The following is a 21293-nucleotide window of genomic DNA, read 5'->3' on the forward strand; positions in this document are numbered from 1 at the left end:
CAATCCTTACTAGTCAAAGCCACATACATCTCCATAATGACAGTTGATGAGTTCTAGGAATCCTGCAAGCATACAATCAACAGCAGTTTATAGAATAAGTGTCAAATGGTATCATTCTCTCCCTGAAATCAGGTATAAAGAGGCTAAAAGGACATTTTTTTATTTCAAATCTTACGCAATCATGTCAAAATATCAAAATTAATATTGCAAATATTTCACATTTTGGAATTTAACATAACAATATGACATGATTAAAGGGGTCAAGCTTTACCGTGATATAAAATCCATTGTTTCAGATCCAAAGGTTATATTCAAAGAAAATCTTATTGAGAAACGGCCAATTGCTAAGGTGATATGGACTTACAAAAGAGTCCAGAAAAACATTTTATCTTCTTTTGAACCTTGTCCCTCCCAAAAACCTAAATTGGACAAGATCACAAAAAGCTAAGAATAAACCAACGCCTTATGTTGCACACTAAAAATCTTACCCTCAAGTTGTGATATCTATGTAAATCACATAGTTTACAAGGTGATCTTGTTTTTACTAAGGAAAAGGTAACACTATATCAAATTTTTCACAAGGTGATACTGTTTTCACTAAAGAAAAGACAACTCTCATCATCATCATCATCATTAACCAGTTTAGATTATCCAGGCCTTTGATTAATCCTTATCCAAGGGTGAGGCCTGGCTGTCCAGTCGAGAACGAAGTCTCCCTCTCCATGTTCGGTGATCCATTGGATTAGTGTCACCCATTCCTCAGAATGTACAGTCCCGTTTCACTAGGTCATCCTAGGTCAGTTTTGGTCTACCCAAAGGCCCGATGACAAGTGACATTCAGGGTACACATATTTGATATCCATCCTTTACTGCATTCTACATGGTCAAACCATCTCAACCTGCTAGTCTGGAGAATTTCTGAGATATCTTTGATGTCTAGCTGATCAAGAAGAAACTCTATGGGTACATTGTCTTTTGGTTTGACAAGGCAGATCCATCTTAGCATGACTCTATCATTGCATCGAAACCTCTTAAGAGTAGCAGCTGTTACTGCCCATGTATCAGAGCCATACAGTAACATAGGTCTAATGTAGGTTGAGTAGAGGCGACCTCTTGTTGTGATAGGCAGATATTTGCTTGTTAACATTCGAAGCAGCTCTCTGAACTTTTCCCATAGTGACTTGCATCTTGTTGTTACCGCAAGTTCACATCCATCTCCAGATGACAACATATCACCACAGTAGCAGAAGTATGTTAATACTTCAAGCTTTACCTCACCGACTTTTACCTCTGGCATGGGTCTACCATCAATAGGACGAGCAAGTCCATTGCAGTGAGGGTACTTGTAGTTCGGGTCAGACTTAAAGGATCCCTTGATTCCACTACACTTCTTACACACCCAACTAGAGCAACTCATGCAGAGGATGGAGTTTCTTCCCATACTGTTGAGACAGACAGCACATGGATACTTTCCTGATCTTCTTAGGGTATCCAGATTTGGACCCAAGATTATTACCTTGGTCTTATTCATGTTGACTCCGAACCTTTTCTCCTCCATACTCGTCTTCCATGTGGCCACTCTCTCCATCACCGATTCAATGGAAGTGTCAGCGATGACAAGGTCAACAGGATAGAGGAGCTCCTATGGGCAACTTACTCTGAAATGGTATGACAACGCTTCCAGAACCATGATGAATACAGGGTTTTCCATAATTTTGTTAGTAGTAGGCTGTGTAGTGAAAGTAGGAGGCTGGCCTGCCGTGTACGTGTAGTCGTGTACGGAACATTATTACGGAACTGGATTGGTGTAGGTGGCCAAATGATCAAAGTAGCCAGTCAAATTGGCCGGCGACCGGCTTTGATGGAAAACCCTGTGAATAACTGATCCTTCATGGACACCAACATTAACATCAAACTGATCGCTGTAGCCGTCCCCTACTCGAAATAGGCTTCTAGCATCAGCGTACATGGTCTGTATAGTCATGACAAGCCACTCTACATCACATATTTCACAAGGTGATTCTGTTTTTACTATGTAAAGGATATCTCTACAGGTGATCCTGTTTCTACTATAAGGAAAATATAACTGTACATCACATATTCCACAAGGTGACCCAGTTTTTACTTAGGAAAATAAGACTCTACATTATATGTTTCACAAGGTGATCCTGTTTTTTCACTAAGGAAAACACAACTGTACATTATATGTTTCGCAAGGTGATCTTGTTTTTACTATAAGGAAAAAATAACTCTACCTCATATTTCACAAAGTGATCCTGTTTTTACTATAAGGAAAAGATAACTCTACATCATATTTCACAAAGTGATCCTGTTTTTGCTAAGGAAAAGATAACTCTACATCATATTTCACAAAGTGATCCTGTTTTTGCTAAGGAAAAGATAACTCTACATCACATATTCCACAAGGTGATCTTGTTTTTACTAATATAATATGTAACATACTTAAGAGGGTGATTGTTTCTGCTACAGAAAAGGCAACTCTGTTTTTACAAAGGAAAAAAAGACAGCTGGCATGTGCAAGAACTCTACTCACAACAGAGTTATATCATTTGATGTAGTGTATCCATAACTTCAATAAATAACCAATTCAATATCAACACACAGGGCCACTGATGATGGTGCAATGTATTGGTATGTGGTCCATGATAACAACTTCTCAAATGTTACTGTTCTATTTGTAAGTCAATGGAGAAAAACAATTATCATGCATATGTGTAAGTTCCGCTGATGCTAACGTAATTCAGAGAAAAATAAATAAGTTCAGATTATTTTTCTGGCATTTCTATTTTACTTTTCCCAAACACCACATCTTATTCTCCAAGTGCTTTTTCAGGAATGTCTGTGTAAACCTTTCTTTTGTTCGTATCTTGCCCTAGTTTTATGGAATTTGAGATTGAATTATGATTATGTTGCCAAGTTCGTATTTTCATTGTCAGCTGAGTGATAGCCTATATTTACCATTATGTGCAAGACACACTGACCCCCTCCTTCAATATAATGCTCGGCTTAGGAGATCTCCTCTTTGGCTAGTAAAACTAGCTACAGTAACCCAGAGGTTCAGGGTTTGAATCCCAAGCCAAGCTATGAAGTGAACATTTACTTTTGTTATATTCAGGGTTTTCCATAATTTTGTTAGTAGTAGGCTGTGTAGTGGAAGTAGGAGGTTGGCGAAGCAAGCCGACCCCAGCCGCAACGTGGCGAGGTGGGGTGGCCTGCCGTGTACGTATAGTCGTGTACAGAACATTATTGCGGAACTGGATTGGTGTAGGCGGCCAAATGATCAAAGAAGCCGGTCAAATTGGCCGGCGACCGGCTCTTATGGAAAACCCTGTATATTGATATATTGATTAACTATCATTAGTTATACAGCAACATATACCCAACAAGTTGGATGTAAGAACAATATATCTTACAAGTTAAGTCAATTCGACATTCTAAGCCCTTTAAGTGGCTACAATAGCTGTCAGCAAAGTGTTGGCCTATGTAACCTCAGGTGAACGACTGCACTGATGATTGATACTTTCTACCTGTGACAGTTTGTGCTTCTCAGGAAGCACAGAAATGAACTGGTTTGTGCTGCCATGATTGTGTTCTTAGGTAAAACACTTTACCATATATTTTTGCTCTGAATATTTTGTGATGGGCCTCCTGCATTTTGTTCAGCGAGGTAACCATCCCAATTGCAAGGAGACCCAACGTCATATGGCCCTGGATGGTCATGGGGTGATAAACCCAATAAACAAAGAAAATCACAAAACAAACCCTTTCTGAAAGAAATGACAACAATGAACGAGTGTGGTACAAGGGAGGTAATGCAAATTTATTGTTTTGGTGTGTTTTTTTTGTCCCTGAGTGAAACACAAGTTAATTGTATTATTAAATACTGGCGTAGTTTTACATCGACATATGTTTGCTGAATATTTAAGATCTTAAAAAAAAAAAATTAATGATGTCATCTAATATGTTGGATTTAGGACCCTAAAATATCATTTGTGTTTCACATCTGACTGAATTTATTCACATGAAATAATTTGATTTAACACCATTTCTTTTTTTTCAATTCTAATTTATCTACCTAGTATACATAAACCATCCTATCTGCATTTATAACTGATTGACTTTTTCAACTAATGCAGTGACCCTGATCAGGAATGCAATCTACCAATAAAATTTACAAGAGGGTTGTCTCCATCAGATTGCAGAACTGTAATATGTTTAAAATTTAATTTATGATAAGAAGGCATGCATATATTCTTTATCAAAATATTGGTCATATGCTGGAAAAACTTTTATCTTATTTCTCAATGAATACCTATGTAAGAAAAAATACTATTTACTTAAGTCTCAATTGTTCAAATTGTAATTATACAAAGAGAGAAATATTCGCCTGTGTCAAATCTTTGCTGTATTTTGACAAAGGTTATCCGACATTTACATTATACTGTGTTATGATTTCAATGGCATTTTTTTTTTCTTTATTTCCATCATTAAAGCATCTATTCACAGCAGAACAATGCACAATACCTGGTATACTTTGCTGTTAACTATCAATTGCACAGACCCCTTAAGTCATTAAAATTTTAGAAAACTTCAGTTTGGGATTTAATTCAAAATGCATCTATTGCTCCATGTTAAAGATACTTTCAAATTTAATCAGGTACAGCATTAATTTCATGAATTTTACCTATGTAAACTTTTTTATATTAATGCATACAAGTGTTCCCAAGTGATATTTTCCCTACATTATTGTATCAGAACGAGTGATTGTGACATACATGATAGAATTCTGACTCTATTCATGCTTTTATTCATTCTTATTATAATCGGTAGTCAGAATTTCTCCCCTATATATTTGCAATCATGAAATTTTAGAAACTACAATCCATTGGACTGCATTCAGGTAGTGTTTTTAAGAAGTTACAACCTTGGTTATGTTCTAGTTAAAAATACATTGAAGGAAATATGTTTACATTTCACACATTTCAAGATATCTCATTTACTGGTGTTAAATCTAGATCATATTCACTGGTGTCATGTGTTACTTTGAGTCTTTACACGCTACCTCAGACATTAAGATGAGTAAGACTACCATGAAGCTCTTCCATACCAGGAAAACCCTATATAACTTGTGGAAGTAGACATGGTAATATTTCAAAATAGCATCTTAAATCTAGAAAGAAGAGTTCCTCAGAACTGTATGTGTCGCCTGTATAAAGTACAGGTCACCCAGAAATCGAACTGGATGTGCAACGTTCAACCATAAAGTTGTAATATCAAATTTCAATTCTATAACTCAAAGCATAACCAAAGAAAGTCTAGAAAAAATATTCCCAGAGAATTTTCTAATTACAAAGGGGCATAACTCTGCCGAGAAGGGTTACAGACAGCCAGGAATCAAACTTTATCTGTACCCTTCCAACAAGAAGCCATATACCAAATTTCATTTCAATAATTCAAAGGAAAACCCAAAAATGTCCGGAAAACAATATACCCAGAGAATTTTCTAAGTTCACAGGGGCATAACTCTGCCAAGAAGGGTCACAGACAGTCGGAAATTGAACTTAATGTGTACCCTTCCAACAAGAAACCATATACTAAATTTCATTTTGATAACTCAAAGCATAACAAAAAAAAATCAAGAAAACTTTTGTACGGATGCCGCCGGCGTGTGATGACGGACAAAGTGATCCCTAAGTGTCCACCAGCTCTGCAGGCGACACAATTACTACTGACAGAACATTTACTTGCAAGGGCTGTGATAGCATAACCTCAGGTTAAGATCTGACATGCTTGATTTGATGCTCTTTACCAATTTCTAAGTAATAGGCCAATCTGTTTTGATGCTGTGGTGACTATATGAAAAAAAACACTTTAACTGATTTGGATGGCATTAGTTACTACAAGGAAACCCATAAAAATGGCATTGGTTGTTCTTCATGAAGAAATCAAATCCACATTGCATTCACATTGACAATGATTAAAACCTTTGAAAGATAATTATATCAATAAAACCATTTTTCAACGAACTGACACACGTCACGTGTCAAAACCACTGACTTTTCCCCGACAACCTCTGTTTCCAGTACATCTTAGAAACACAACTTCCAACATGCAGAGCAATTCACATCTAGTACTATATATATTACACAAACAGCTCATTAACTTGTCATTAATCATTAAAGACTGATACCGCAAAGCGGTGTACACGTTCTATTAGACTCAAACTCACCTTTTCACAATATTGTTTTGAGGTTGATATGCATGACAAGCGTTTTTCTTGACAATAGCAATAAGATTTGAGACAAATAAAAACGCGTCTGCAACCAAACGCCTTCTATATGTTTGCAAATGCCAAACAAACACTTTGCAACATTCGCCTGACTCTGCAATGCCTAATGTTGGTCGCCATGTTGTGAGTAAGAGGCCGTAATTATGTATTTTGCAGAAAAATGAAACCATAAAGCTATTTCCACACATATCAAACAATGCCATATTATATGTGTACTTTAATTTACGCACAAATATAAATAATAAATAGCATTATGAGTGAGGATTCCTGATCAATACTGCATGCATGGCTTTGTTTTTATTGTCGTTGTATTTATCCTGATTCGGGGCCCACGTTTTATTGACCGGAAGTACGTCACAACGTAATTTCTCAAAACATGGCTGCCAAATGTTTGGAGTCTCCTAGCACACAGGTGCTACATCCATACAGGTGGTAAGAATCGTTTTGTCCTCATCTGTCACTGTCCAAGTGGCCTGATAGGTAAATTATTGTCGATAAATCTAGATTGAATTAAGTTAACATTTTAGTAAAACTTTAATTCGCAGATTTGAAACTTGGTTTTCACTCAAATACGGATTGACAAATTAAGCCCGGAAGGGTAGGCTACTTGGATGATAACGATATATATATTGTATTAATTTGCGAACCGCAGATGCATTTTCCAAAACCATTGTTTGCTTTGTTACGGGGCATCGTAATAATATGTTGTGACATTACATTGGACCCCAACATACTTTAATGGTTTATCGGAGTGTACGTCAAATTATAAGTTTGATTTAATTACATTAAGCTTAAGCTTATAGATTATTTTAACTGACCAATTTCCGATGTCCATCTTTGTCATTTACTTGTACTTTTATTATGTGACCGGTATACTGAAAAAATCATAGAAATATGCCTCATTTAAAAGAAAGATATTGCTTCAGATCTAGATTTGATGTATTGCACAAAATTCTTTACAAATAAAAATGTTGTCCCCCCACCCCCATAGAAACGCATGCTGAATCGTGATGTCAGATATTGATTAATGCATAAAAGGCTTCCTTTAACTCATGTAATTTTACAAGATTATCCATCTAGATAAAAGTCTGTGATTTTTGTGTAAAAGAGGTTTGAATATCACTATATAGAACGACGCCAAAACAACATTGTAAATATTTGATATTTAAATGGGGTGTTTGAGCATAGGTTTCAACTTCAGCCATTACACCAGTGTTGTTTGACAAATGGTTAAAGATTTATCAACAGCTGTATATGATTTTGATATAGCTGATGCTATGCTTATGACATGTCTGTTCTAAGTTAACACAACAGTGAAAAACTATGTTTCGTGTTTGAACACTGGTTAGGTGATTCTATATCATGTATGTTTTAGTTAGAACTACATAGCTGAGGTGAGACATCACTAAAGATGTGTTTGGGAAATTTTACAATTGCTGTGAAAGTTTCATTGGAATAGATTTTTTAAACAGCTTTTGATATTAATATGCATTAAGTAAAATTATTACAGCTTTCAGCCAATTTCTATCCAACTTGGTAGGCTTTTCCATGCACAATGGTTTGATTCTGTTGATTCAACAATTTTGTAGGAGATCTCATGCCTGTTTTTCTCTGAAACTTGGTAGGCTTTATAGTCATTAGATGAAATTATGTTTTCCATAATGTAATTGTGATTTTACAATTTTGGTAATTGACCTTTGCATTGTTTTATGTTTTTCTTTTTCCAACGTTTTTAACTTGACCAGAAGTCATTGCTGTTTGTTCTTTTCAATCATGTCCAGGGATTTCTGCCCGCATTTTACCTTTCTTTTTTAAAACTTGACATGCTTAATAGTATTGTTTTCCCTCTTGACAAGTTGACTCATCATTACCACTTCCATGTTTGAAAAGATAAATCTTGAATATATCTTTAACATGGAACAGATGTACTGTGCATTGTTCCAGCCTGTGTTACTCTCATTTTATCTACACATATCACAAGAATTGATCCTGCTGATGTAATGGCAAATAAAAGATCAATTTGATATTTGAAAAATATGGCATTAAACAGGCTATATGTATGTAAACCTGGTAAGTACTGGCTGCAATATCAATCTTGGCTTCTCTTTAGATTGATCAGTTGAGTGTCAGACTACTAAGCCAGAGGTCCTGGGTTTGAATGCGAGCTGAGGCATTGAAATAAGTAATGACCTCTGTTACATTGTAACCCATGTAGGGACTTTGAAATATTACTTAGTATTACATTCACAAGTACTATTGTAACCCCCTGAAAACTTGAGGACGAGGTATTTCCTGGAGGGGAGTATGTAACCCTGGTAAATACTAACCACAAACCCTGGTAAATACTAAACACATTAGAGAACTTCTTGTAAGCTCGATCTGTTAAGCTTCAGACTAGTAAGCCAGATGTCCCGGGTTCAAATCCTTGCTTAGACAGTGAAATAAAAATTGACTCCTGCTACATGTTTTGGCATCATGGTGGCTGAATATCATCCAGAGTTTACCAGTGATATCATAAGTCTATCAGCCTCATTGCTGTCCACAAAAGATGCATATCGAAACACTCAGTTATCGGGTGCCTTATCTCGTAGGCCAGTCACAATGGTATGGGCACGGGCAGCGTCTTGTAAATTATAGCATCTGGTGTGTCGTTATAGTGGAAAATAATATAAAAAGATATGTCCTATGTGCTTTATTGTTTATTTTGAATGGAAAAAAGAAAATCTACCATCCCACTATCTTTCCTTATAGATTTGTAAGTTTTGATTCTGATACTTTTTTTAAGCTGAATGCATCACAGTTACAATTGCAGACTATTTTTACAGTTCCTGAAAGAAGGTGTTAAAGCTATAAATCTTAGCTCTCTCATTGGTTCAAGTTTTCTACACCACCTAGTAGGAGTCATGTGCTATAAATAGCGCTGCCATCTTTATGTTATGTATACATAAGATCAGTATGAGACAAGCAAGTGTTGTAATAAAATCTTTTCAAATCTGTCAGGCTAAGTTTTTCTGACACTATTCAGATTGAGGTTTGCATCAATAACTAGCAGCATTGCTCTGATCTGAAGTTAATTCTCTGACATGGCACAATACGGGGGAACATACAGGTTTATGAGATCACTGGCATCAGCTTTTCTTAGCGGTCTATCTGAAAGTCATCAATGAAAGATAATTGGTGCAAGTAAGAGTCATAAAGACTTCAGAAACTATCTTTTTAGATAATCTGTAAAATTAGTGACATTGATAATCATTTGATAATATTACACATTTGTGCCAGAGTTTCAAGTTGATATTTGTAAAATTGATGGAGTTCTGGAAAGTTGAATTTTCTTGGTTGTTTGTAGCATACATAAATCCTGATAATAGTACATTGCCAGTCATGGGTACTGAACATCAGGAATGCAGGCATGAATCTGTATTCAAAAAGAACAAATCTTCAGTTATCTGTATTGAAAAAATTTTAAATGCGTAAATCCCAATAATTGTATGCTCCCTGTCTTGGGTACTGTACATCAGGGATGCAGGCATGAATCTGTATTCAGAAAGAACAAGTCTTCAGTTATCAGTATTGAAAAAATTTAAAATACGTAAATCCTAATAATAGCATGCTCCCTGTCTTGGGTATTATACATCAGGGATGTAGGCACGAATCTGAGGATGCATTCAAGAATTACAAGTATTCAGTTATCAGTATTTAAAAAGTGTAAATAACATATTAGTTTAATCTGTTATTCATTCACTTCCGTTATAACATTTTTATGTCAGTACCATTGCACAAATAAGGTATTTAGTGTGAAAAATGTTAGCACGCAATTGCACTCATGATGCAATAAATGAAAAACTATTCAGGTTTTGAAATAGATGGGAGCCTATTTATCAGCCAATCAAAAGACAGGAAACTGCTTTAGTAATTGTGTGACCATCCAATTCCTGTGGTATTGAATGTATGTAACTTAGATTTCGTCAATGAATGCACATTATACAATTAATAAAATATCTATGATCAGCAACATCTGGAAGACTGTTATTTAGTCTAGGTCTCTGGTAGAAGCGAAAAATGCAATTCCTGAGATGAATCCTATTTGTCACTATAAAATTTAATAAAAAAAACTTCATGTGAGTCATATATACATAATGTAGATTAAAATGATAATATGAGACAAGCAACAAGAGCATTATCATTTACAGTACCTGGACTCGAACTTTTGTGTCATCATGCACCATATTATAACTGAATCTGTTTTGGTTTAGCCTTTTAGTAATGTCAGTACATTGATTTTGTTTAGAATGAGACTAGCTGCTCACAAACTGCCATGGTGAAGTAGCTCTCTACAATGTCCAGCCCCAGTGCCAAGCCGGATGTTGGCAGTAAAGTGCTACCTGGTGACAAGTCGGGGCTACCGTACGAAATCTGGAGAATCATCCTGTCGTACCTGTCAGAAGATGACCTGTGTCGTAGTTCATGTGTGTGTAAAACCTGGAATGAACTCATCGTTAGTCTCGACAACACCAGGTAATTACAATATTTGTTTTCTATGTTTAAAATACACATCATAAAGACAGCGAAAAATTAACAAGTTGCTTATGAATATTTTTTCAATTTGTTAACTTTTTTCTTGACTTGTCATTGGAGATAAACGGTGAGAACCACTTTACCATTTAAATAAATCTTCTTGAGCCTACCCCTGGTGAGTACTTAGGATTTGGATTGATAAATAAATTAGTTTTTTAGCAACTTCTCAAAAGGTACTAATGTTATATAAGCATGGAATAGATTTGATAATAATTGCTGCAGTGAAGCCTTATCAAGATGTTTAAAGATTTTAGAACATCCCAAGCATTTTAGAGTTACATGTGTCTTTCTTTATAAACAACGTGATATGAATGTGACATGAACGTGACTATTCAACCTCTTGTCAAATTCTAGAGACTTGAAGAGGAATAAAAACAACATTCTTTTATTTCAGATGGCGGGAACTGTACTTACAATGTGGGGAATGGAAACACCCTTACTGGCCACTTAACACAAAGTCTGAACCATCGTCATGGAAACAGGCATTCAAAGAGCAATTTATGTCCACACGGTTCTGGGTACGGACACAACGAGAACCAGACTCTGCCACCTGTCTGTATGTTCTAAAACGACGAAAAGAAAGAAAAACAATACATGTTGGGCGAGGAAAGGAACATGCAACTTTAAAAAGTGCACTTGCTGTTGCACGTGACTATGATAGAATTGTGGTGCACCCTGGGATTTATGACGAGCAGTTTGAAATGTCGTCAAAGATTCCATTTGAATTGGTTGGAGAAGGGGAGCTTGGGAGTGTGATTCTAGTTGTGTGTATTGAACAGATCGCCATCACAGGGCGTGTCAGTAATCTTGTGTTCAGAGCACCATGGTTCACTAACTTTATACTGAAGGTGAGAAATTTTAGGACATGGTGTTGATTTATCTGAAACACTGCAGGTTAACATACATTTTTTTTTGTTTTTTTTTAGTATGAAAGTCATTTTCATTTAAAAATGAAACTGGTAGTCAGAAGATGGATAAAAAAAATTTGGCTGTGTTGTGCAAACTGCTATGAAAGTGCTATATTAACCGTTAAAAAACATCATCTTAATTTTTCATGCTGTTTATAAAGTGTTAAAGAATAAGAATACTTGGACACATAAAATGTAATTTTGTTGAGTTGCAATGACTGTTTTAGTCACTTGTGCCATACACCTGCCTGCAGTTAATTATTATCAACATCACAGTTGAGTGACACAAGTAGTTGAAGCAGGAGTCTGCTAACAGTTATATTTAGTGTCAATAAACTGATTTATCTCCTAGGTGTGAACAGTTGTGATCATCTTCATCTGGCATTGTGTATCCCTAAACAATTTAACATTTTCAATTTCTCAAAAAGTTTTGAACTGATTTCGGTGAAATTTTGCAGAAACCTTCCTTGGTGAAGATGAAACAAAATAGTGAATTAAATTGTCCCCACCTAATAGGGGCCTGATGAGTGGAGCCAAAAGTGTCAAATTTACTCAAATTTCAAAAATCTTCTTCTCAACACCTAGATATGATAGAATCAAAAGTCTCTTCATGGATGGAACCATCTTAAGGTGGTTTACAAGAATTGAAAATTTCATGGCCCCAGGGTGTGACATTTCCCCATGGGTAGGGGGTAAATTGTAGCATAAGTTTATAAAGGAAAAGTAGTTTTTTTAATATAATTTGTTAAATTTCCAGTGGAAAAATTTCAAACTTGGTTAGAATTATGAATTAAGGATGACAGATTTAAAGTATGCCCATATTGATACTGGTTGACCCCCAGGGGCTGATGGATGGAGCCAAAAGGGATCGAAATGACACAGATTTAAGACACTTTTTTCAACACCCAGATGTGGTATTATCAAATATATATCAGTGAAAAACATAGGCAAAAAACAATGATGGATCAAACTATATAGACTAAAATTATCGTTAAAAATGCTTCCTGATATATGATTTTAAAATGTTGGCATTCAGGTAATCAGCCATTTTAACACCAAGTCATTAAATCTTTTTGCTAATTGACGAAATGGGACGTTGTAAGCTCAATGTACTCACGATCACCAATCAAGCATTACCTTGACGTGTGACATGTAAATGTCGTGCGTCAAATAAACAGAATTGTTGCATATTTGACCTGAGGTTTCATGTTGCCTGAATGCCTGCTTAAGACTAGTAAACCAGGGGTCCCAGGTTCAAATCCTATTGGAAGCATTGAACTTAATAATGACCTCTGTTACATTAGCAGTTAATTGATTTTCTTCTAGAGTCAGAAAAATGTAATGTCATGATTTTGAAAACATATTAATGTCTGTGTATTTAATTTTTTCGTATTGTAATCTGAATGTTTTTAAATCCTATTTTGAAGGTGCGATATGGCTACCTCCAGGTGGACAATTGTATTCTCGAGGACGGTTTGGTCTATATTCAGAATCCAGGAACTTGTCACCTCAAGTTCTGTACTTTCCGTCATGCTACTGTCATTCTTCAGTATGTTAATGCCAGTGTTATAGAGAACTGCGAGTTTTCACAAACAGATTCGGCTGCCATTACAGTTGAGGGTTTTCCTCGTGATGAAAAAAACTGGACTTATGGATATCTGATGGAAAAAATTGTAAGTGCTTGTGAAATTTCTCAAACTCGTCGTAATCCTAAGGGAGAACCGGTGCCAACTTCTGCTTTCTCTGCTTCTACTGCTTGCACAGCCAATCAAAAACCTTTGGAGAAGTCATGTGACTCTAAAACAGATACTACCTACTTCTTGGAACCAAGTTTTGGAGGAAGGAGTATCAATGGTTCAGCAAAATTCTCTCAAGTTCATTCGGAGTTCACAGAGAAACCGAGTTCAAATGTTCATTTATTTCGTAGTTTGTCTAACAAAGAGCAACTTTACTTAAAGGAATCGTCGAGTTCCGATTTAGCTAGCTTCTCTGAAGATGTGACTGCTTTAGAATCTCATAGAAAAAATTCCAAAGTAAATTCAATGGATGGATTATTAAACCTTGGAAATCCTCAACCAAGTACCTCAGGTGTTCAACAGGAGTCTGTAGACAGGTCTACAGATTCCCACGGACTAACAATCACTCAACACTATGCACCGTCTGGGTCTGCTGATCCGGATCACAAGGGACAGGTTCCCTTGGTAACACAGCAAAATTATGGACAACCATCAAACCTGGTTGTTAATCATGAACTACAGTTAAACATTCGAAGGGATTCCTCTGACAGTGGGTCAAGGTCACCTCTGTCTATGATAAGTGGCAGTGATTTATTTGATGGAGATGACGATAGCATCGGACGATATGACTCGGGATCAGAACATTCAGTTCCAGGCAGTAAGGCAAACATAACTGTTTTCTTTGAAAGTTAAACTCAGAATTTCAGGGTATCAAAGAAAGTGAGCGGGAATTTCCTTTAAGATTTAATATGGATAATGATTCCTAAATCATAAATACAACTGACTTGTCTATCTTTTTGATTGATTTTACATTTAAGATGAAAGATATGTGGAGAAGATTATAAAGAAAATTTGATATTTATGATCTGAACAGGGTTGAAGTCGAATTTAGAATTATCTGAAAAATGTTGTTCTTATAATAATGTTTAATATTTGATTTTCTGATTGATTCGATGGTTTTATTAGCTCACCTGGCCCAAATGGCCAAGTGAGCTGTAGGGATACCGCAGCCTACGTCCAGCGTCTGTCCTCCAACGTCCGTCTTCCAGCATCTGTCTATATTTCTTTAAATTCTATCTTGTTTGAATTGGAATTGCAGGATGTTATCCAAATTTGGTCTGAGGCATGCTTAGGTGAAGGAAAATTGGCTTTGTATAAATGGTGGGTCTCTGCCCCCTGGGGCCAAATGAGCGGGGCCCAATAGGAAAAATCTGTTTTTTCAAAATCTATCTTGTTCTTCAGGAATTGCAATATATTATCCAGATTTAGCCTGTAGCATGCTTACATGAAGAAAAATCTGTTGTATGTAAGCGGTGGGTAGCAGCCCCCTGGGGCCAGAGGGATGGGGCCCAATAGAGAAAATCTATCGTGTTCTTTAGGAATTGCAAGATATTGTCCAAATTTGATCTGAAGCATGCATAGGTGAAAGAAAATCAGTTTTGTATAAATGGCGGGTCTCGGTCCCTTGGGGCCAGAGGGATGGGCCCAGTAGATAAAGCTATCAATTTCTTTAAAATCCATCTTGTTCTTGTGTAGGATTCTGTCCAATTTGGTGTGAGACATGCTTCAGGAAAAGGAAGTTTTGTATGAACAGTGTGTTTCAGTCCATTAGGACCAGACGGCCAGAGCCAAATAGTGGACATAGAGCAAATTATCTAAAATCTTTATTATATTGAAACTGAAGAGAACTTAGTTATTTACAAACATCTATATCTTATCCCCTTTCGGAGGAGGGTCAAGCCTTTTATGGGGAAAGTGTTTTAAATACTTTTCCCTTAGTTAAAATAAAACAATTTCAGCTAACTAAATCAGGTGAGTGACACAGGCCCTATGGATATTTGAATTATTCCATTCTGATCTCTTCATTATTTTTATTCAAGATATAACAGTCATTGAAATGTTTGTTTCCAACAGTCAGTACAAGCAGCAGTGATGAAGGCCCGGTATCGGATGGAGAGAGTGATTTTTCATCAAGCGAAGAGTCTGTGATCATGCTGTCATACCCTGAACATCAGCTGCCACGGTCTGTCTCTGCTTCATGTAGTCTCAATGCTGACGAAGATGTTATCTCAATATCTAGTCAAAATGAATCAGATCATATTCCCATCGTACATGATGAAGCCATGCAGAAGGTTCTAGATGAGGTGCGAGGTTGTCTCATTCGCCACTGTCGTATGAGTCAGTGTAAGGGAGGAGCAATGGTCAGTCTGCAGGCTCAGGCGGTCATCTCCCACTGTGACCTCAGTAGTCTTGGTTACGGAGTCCGATGTATTCAGAATGCCAAGGTCAGTTAAAAGTTAAACACGTAATATAAATACCGATAATCATGAACTGGTAATTCTAAATTCTAATTCTGAAATACCATATCAGTTGTTTCTGAAATACCATATCTATTATTTCTGAAATACTATGTCCATTGTTTCTGAAATACCATGTCCATTGTTTTTGAAATACCATATCCATTGTTTCTGAAATACCATGTCCATTGTTTTTGAAATACCATATCCATTGTTTCTGAAATACCATGTCCATTGTTTTTGAAATACCTTATGCATTAGGTGGATATAATAAGACCAAATTTAATGTGATGTAATTTATGCAATATTTGTGTCTTGATAAAGGGGCAGGTTGCCTCAAAAATTTGACAATTCACTTGTCCTTACTGTTGCTATTACTTCATCGATCATATGTATTCAGTATATATATATATTTCTACATGCAATACTGGTCTGTTCAGGGCAGAACATCGAGGTTTGCTGTTCTTGTATAACACACCCATCCATGCAGTACAGGCACACACGCACGCACTCATCTAAATGTGACATGTCCCTTCCCAGTTGACGTCATCTCCTATTACAATGTATACACACATATCTATACAAATAGTTATTGCAGTGACTCCTTAAATGCATAATAAAGGATACCATATTTCTGTAATATGGCATCATTTGTAGTACAATGTAGAGGCCCGAAATTTTTTCTCCCAATACTTTAGAATGAGAAATGAGCGAAAAATATGCTTACATATGTCAGGTAGAGGACTGAGATGTTTCTCCCTCACAGACAAATGAACATATGAAAGAGTCTTGTAATACTTACCAACTTGAAGGAAATGTGTCATGATAAGTTGTTGACAGGCCATTAACCAATTAATTCGTAATAAGCCAGGATTGTTTTACTTACAGATTGTACTGATAAACAGCGAGATTCACCACAGTCGTACGTCGGGAGTTTTCATGAGGTTAGCAGCATCAGGACTCATTGCTGGTACGTTTGTTGATTAATCTACGGCTCCGTTTGAAACATTTGATAATTCATCAGTGATGTCTTAGTAGAGATTTGAGTCTATTATATTAAACAACTTAAGTGAAAGGAAGTCATGCCACTCAGGTAGTTACTGTCGGTCTATTGAAATGAAAAGGTCAGATTTACAAAGTAGGAAGCAAAATCATCTCAGAATACTTAATATTTCTGCTGTGTCACAGTAACTAATACCAAATAATTTATTGCACCTGAAAAATTGTTAATTTTTGTGGGGGATTTATTTTCCTTGTCCACAAGTGTTGAAATTACTTTAAGTAGATCTATTTATCATTGAAATCAAGTTTCCACAAAAAAGAGATTTGAAAAATGATGAAAATTAAACTCTTCAAAAATTTTTCAATAGATATTTGGTGTATCCTGTTTACCTGATGATGGTAAAGTGACTATTGAAATGATGAGCCAAGTCAACGTGTAATGGCGACCTGCACACAAATTAACTTTGTATCTGAAGATTTTTTTTGAGAGAGAAATGGAATGCATGGTGATAGTTTTATTGCGTAGCTAATCATTGATTCTGTTGAATCCTATATTTACAGGAAATGACATTCATTCTAACTGTGAGGCAGGCATTGACATCAGGAAAAACGCTGACCCAATAGTGCAGGTATACTTTGGAAAACTAAGTCTGCATAATCGTGTACTGTCAAGTTTTTTTGTTTTTTGGTGGTTTTTTTTTTTTTGTACTTTTGAGGATTGGATAATCGTAGGCATCGATGACTTGAAAACAGAATGAATAGAAGAAACCATAGACTGTGTCACCACCTCTGTGAAAAATACATACATTCTCCTCCAAATTTGTTTTAATTCTACAGAAATTGGAACCACCAAAAAAAAAAGTGACTACATTTCAATCTTTCAACTTTCCTAAGCCTATAAACATGTTTTTAATTAGGTCTATCCTCAGATTAGAGGACAAGTCAGTGTGGAAGTGTGTTTCATTTCTTGTATTTAGTAACCAGTATTGACAGGGTTGGTATCATTTATGGATATAAACATTTAATGTTAGGTTATCATGAAAAGTATGGCAGGTTGCTTAGATAATGTTTGTTTGATTTTTCACAGTGGAGTTGTTTGTTTTTAATTTGTGGGGGCACAAAAAAGTGGAAATACCAAATTCAAACTAACTGAACTTCTTTAAGAATATATTATTACTGTACAAAAGTGACTGAAGAGTATTAATTTTTTTTGTGAAAATGACCTCGCCCTCCTGTCTGCTGGGTATCACCATGACAATACGTTGTTACAGAGCAACCGTATCCACCATGGGAAGCGTTCTGGTGTGGTGGTACTGGGAAGTGGGCGGGGCCACATCAATAGCAATGAAATCTACCAAAACAAGGAGGCAGGAGTTTATGTTTTGTATCGAGGCAATCCAGTTGTGAGGTAAGTATAAAGACTGATGGGAGTCTTTTCATCGATATCCAAAAATAAACACACACCCTCACACACACACACATCCTCCAGAGCCTTATATAGAAATATGATAAAAGTAAAAAATTACTTATTAAAATTACCAAAACATACTATGAAGTTGTTCTGTAATAAGTCCATCCCTGACTTGTGTCAAACATATGTTAGCGACTGGGACATGTAGTAAATTTTCATGACCTAAAGGCTCTTTATAGGACCTAGGACCTCCTTTCCCTTACCCAATGGAAACTTAAAGACTCGGGTCCTAACATGATAAATAGGTGAACATCTCATGTAAATCAGAGAAGAAAGCTGATGTATTGACATTTATTTTCATTTACAGCAAGAACCAGATTCATAGTGGCAAAGCAGCAGGGATAGCAGTTAATGAAGGGGGACGTGGCTATGTCTTAGGTAAGCTGTGTTGGAGTGGTGTAAATGATGTGGTGGTGTGGGGGCGTGGCAATGTCTTAGGTAAGCTGTGTTGGAGTGGTGTAAATGATGTGGTGGTGTGGGGGCGTGGCAATGTCTTAGGTAAGCTGTGTTGGAGTGATGTAAATGATGTGGTGGTGTGGGGGCGTGGCAATGTCTTAGGTAAGCTGTGTTGGAGTGATGTAAATGATGTGGTGGTGTGGGGGCGTGGCAATGTCTTAGGTAAGCTGTGTTGGAGTGATGTAAATGATGTGGTGGTGTGGGGGCGTGGCTATGTCTTAGGTAAGCTGTGTTGGAGTGGTGTAAATGATGTGGTGGTGTGGGGGCATGGCAATGTCTTAGGTAAGCTGTGTTAGATAGATGTTAAATGAGGGGGTGTGTCTATATTATAGGTAAGCTGTTTGATGTAAATAAAGTGAGTGAGGCTATATCATAGGTAAGCTGTTTGATGTAAATGAAGTGAGTGTGGCTATATCATAGGTAAGCTGTTTGATGTAAATGAAGTGTGGCTATATCATAGGTAAGCTGTTTGATGTAACTGAAGTGAGTGTGGCTATATCATAGGTAAGCTGTTTGATGTAACTGAAGTGAGTGTGGCTATATCATAGGTAAGCTGTTTGATGTAACTGAAGTGAGTGTGGCTATATCATAGGTAAGCTGTTTGATGTAACTGAAGTGAGTGAGGCTATATCATAGGTAAGCTGTTTGATGTAACTGAAGTGAGTGTGGCTATATCATAGGTAAGCTGTTTGATGTAACTGAAGTGAGTGAGGCTATATCATAGGTAAGCTGTTTGACGTAACTGAAGTGAGTGAGGCTATATCATAGGTAAGCTGTTTGACGTAACTGAAGTGAGTGAGGCTATATCATAGGTAAGCTGTTTGATGTAACTGAAGTGAGTGTGGCTATATCATAGGTAAGCTGTTTGATGTAAATAAAGTGAGCATGGCTATGTAATAGGTAAACTGTGTTTGGTCTATACTGAGGTAAGCAGTAAGTTTTTAATAATATCATTAATAACTATGCAGTTGAACTATAAATGAAAGTTAACAGTAAAAAAAAAGGTAGAATGTCTACACCAGTACTGACTGTAAGTAGATATGACCTCTGATATGAATATTAGATAACACATATGTTTCTTGTTATAGACAATGTGATTACCAGTAACCAATGGGGAGGTGTGGATATCAGAAAGGGGGGAGATCCTGTCATCACACAAAATGTCATCGCTAATGGTCTATCTGATGGCATTGTGATTGGCGAGAAGGGGCGTGGCAGTGTAGAAAACAATGTCATATCAGGTGAGTACAGTATAAATCAGACTTAGTAACCATAGTGATCGTTATCGCTCATACATAGCAGTCATTACAGATATAGAATGATGGGTGGACCCAGTCTGACTGTGACATGTTTGTCGTTTTAGGTAACTCTGGATGTGGAGTATGGATAACTGCTGCCTGCCAGCCGATGCTGCATGGCAACCAGATAAATGACAACGGCGATGCTGGAGTGACATTTGTCAACAAAATGGTAAGAAACATTAAACACTAACGCAAATGAAATTTCAAAAATCAGTATAACAGTTTTTTTTTTTATTTATCCCCTGCTGTCTGTCTTGATGTTTTGATGATAACTTGAGTAAAGGACAGATTAAATTCAAATTTGATTCAACAGTAATTTATGAGACTTAGTGTGGAATTATGTTTGGGGGTCAAAAGATCAACCACAAAGGTTACTGTTACTAAAAATAGATTTTTGATTTCCAGATGATAACTTGATTTAGGAATGATCGATAAGGTTGAAACTTGATACAATGTTACATTAGGAGGAGACCTGGTGTGTGATTGTGTGTACTGTTATCAGTAATCCATTTCTGATCAATACCATGTGATACACATAGTTTCGGTAGAAATCAACATTTGTAGAAATCAACATCTGTCATGTTCCAATCAAAGTATTTGAAAAGTTGCTTAAAAAATGATAATTATGGCATGACAAGGGAATATGTGTTGCTTGGGACACGAACTGTAAGCTTGTTTTAATGATATTTAGTTTTCAGATTGATCGTTTAAAACTTTTGTAAAAGTATGTGGACAGATTTAATCATGAACAACATTTCAGTATTTTATTGAATTGATGATTAATCTGTGTGAGGTTCTGGTTTAATTCCATTTTAGGATGCAGCCCACGAAGTGGACTCTATGGGTATCAATAGGAATGACATGAATTCTCGTCAAAGTATGGAGTTCTGGCAGTTTGCCAATGACGAACAACCGTTTCCACGGCGGTCCTGCCAGAAAGCCACAATTCAATATAACAGTATATACCATAATGGAGGTATGATGTGTTTGTGAAACTTTATTTCCAAATAAAACACAATCACCCTAATACCCAACAACTTAGTCTTATTGGTGTACCAAAAATATTCATGATATTATAATAAAAGTTTATTGTTATTTACAAACATATCTTTATTTGAAATATTCACTTTATAATGAAGAATATTCCAGTAAAACATGAACTGGGCCTCAAGACTCCAAAGTAAATCACTATCCATGGTTAAGTTTTCAGTCTGTTAATTATAAGAAAACTAGTCAA

General features: G+C 36.3%; 2 protein-coding genes across 2 annotated transcripts; one reads left to right on the forward strand and one right to left on the reverse strand.

Annotated features, from left to right (window-relative positions):
* Positions 1 to 808: 808 nt before the first annotated feature.
* LOC132547631 (uncharacterized) lies at positions 809 to 1588 on the reverse strand. Its single transcript, XM_060211413.1, has one exon. The coding sequence runs from the start codon at positions 1586 to 1588 to the stop codon at positions 809 to 811; it is 780 nt and encodes a 259-aa protein (XP_060067396.1).
* Positions 1589 to 10646: 9058 nt separating this feature from the next.
* Positions 10647 to 21032, forward strand: LOC132547632 (F-box only protein 10-like; the record flags this gene model as incomplete). The annotated part of the gene is made up of 11 exons (XM_060211414.1): positions 10647 to 10825; positions 11280 to 11733; positions 13221 to 14187; positions 15444 to 15814; positions 16715 to 16796; positions 17390 to 17457; positions 18100 to 18236; positions 18607 to 18677; positions 19844 to 19996; positions 20119 to 20225; positions 20873 to 21032. Coding segments are annotated over exons 1-11 (2749 nt in total), but the record flags the coding sequence as incomplete, so codon positions are not given.
* Between the last annotated feature and the right edge of the window lie 261 nt (positions 21033 to 21293).

Source organism: Ylistrum balloti, unplaced genomic scaffold (genome assembly GCF_031769215.1).
Source record: "Ylistrum balloti isolate Yb309-2 unplaced genomic scaffold, AGI_CSIRO_Ybal_v1 Utg369966, whole genome shotgun sequence".
Lineage (NCBI taxonomy): Eukaryota > Metazoa > Mollusca > Bivalvia > Pectinida > Pectinidae > Ylistrum > Ylistrum balloti.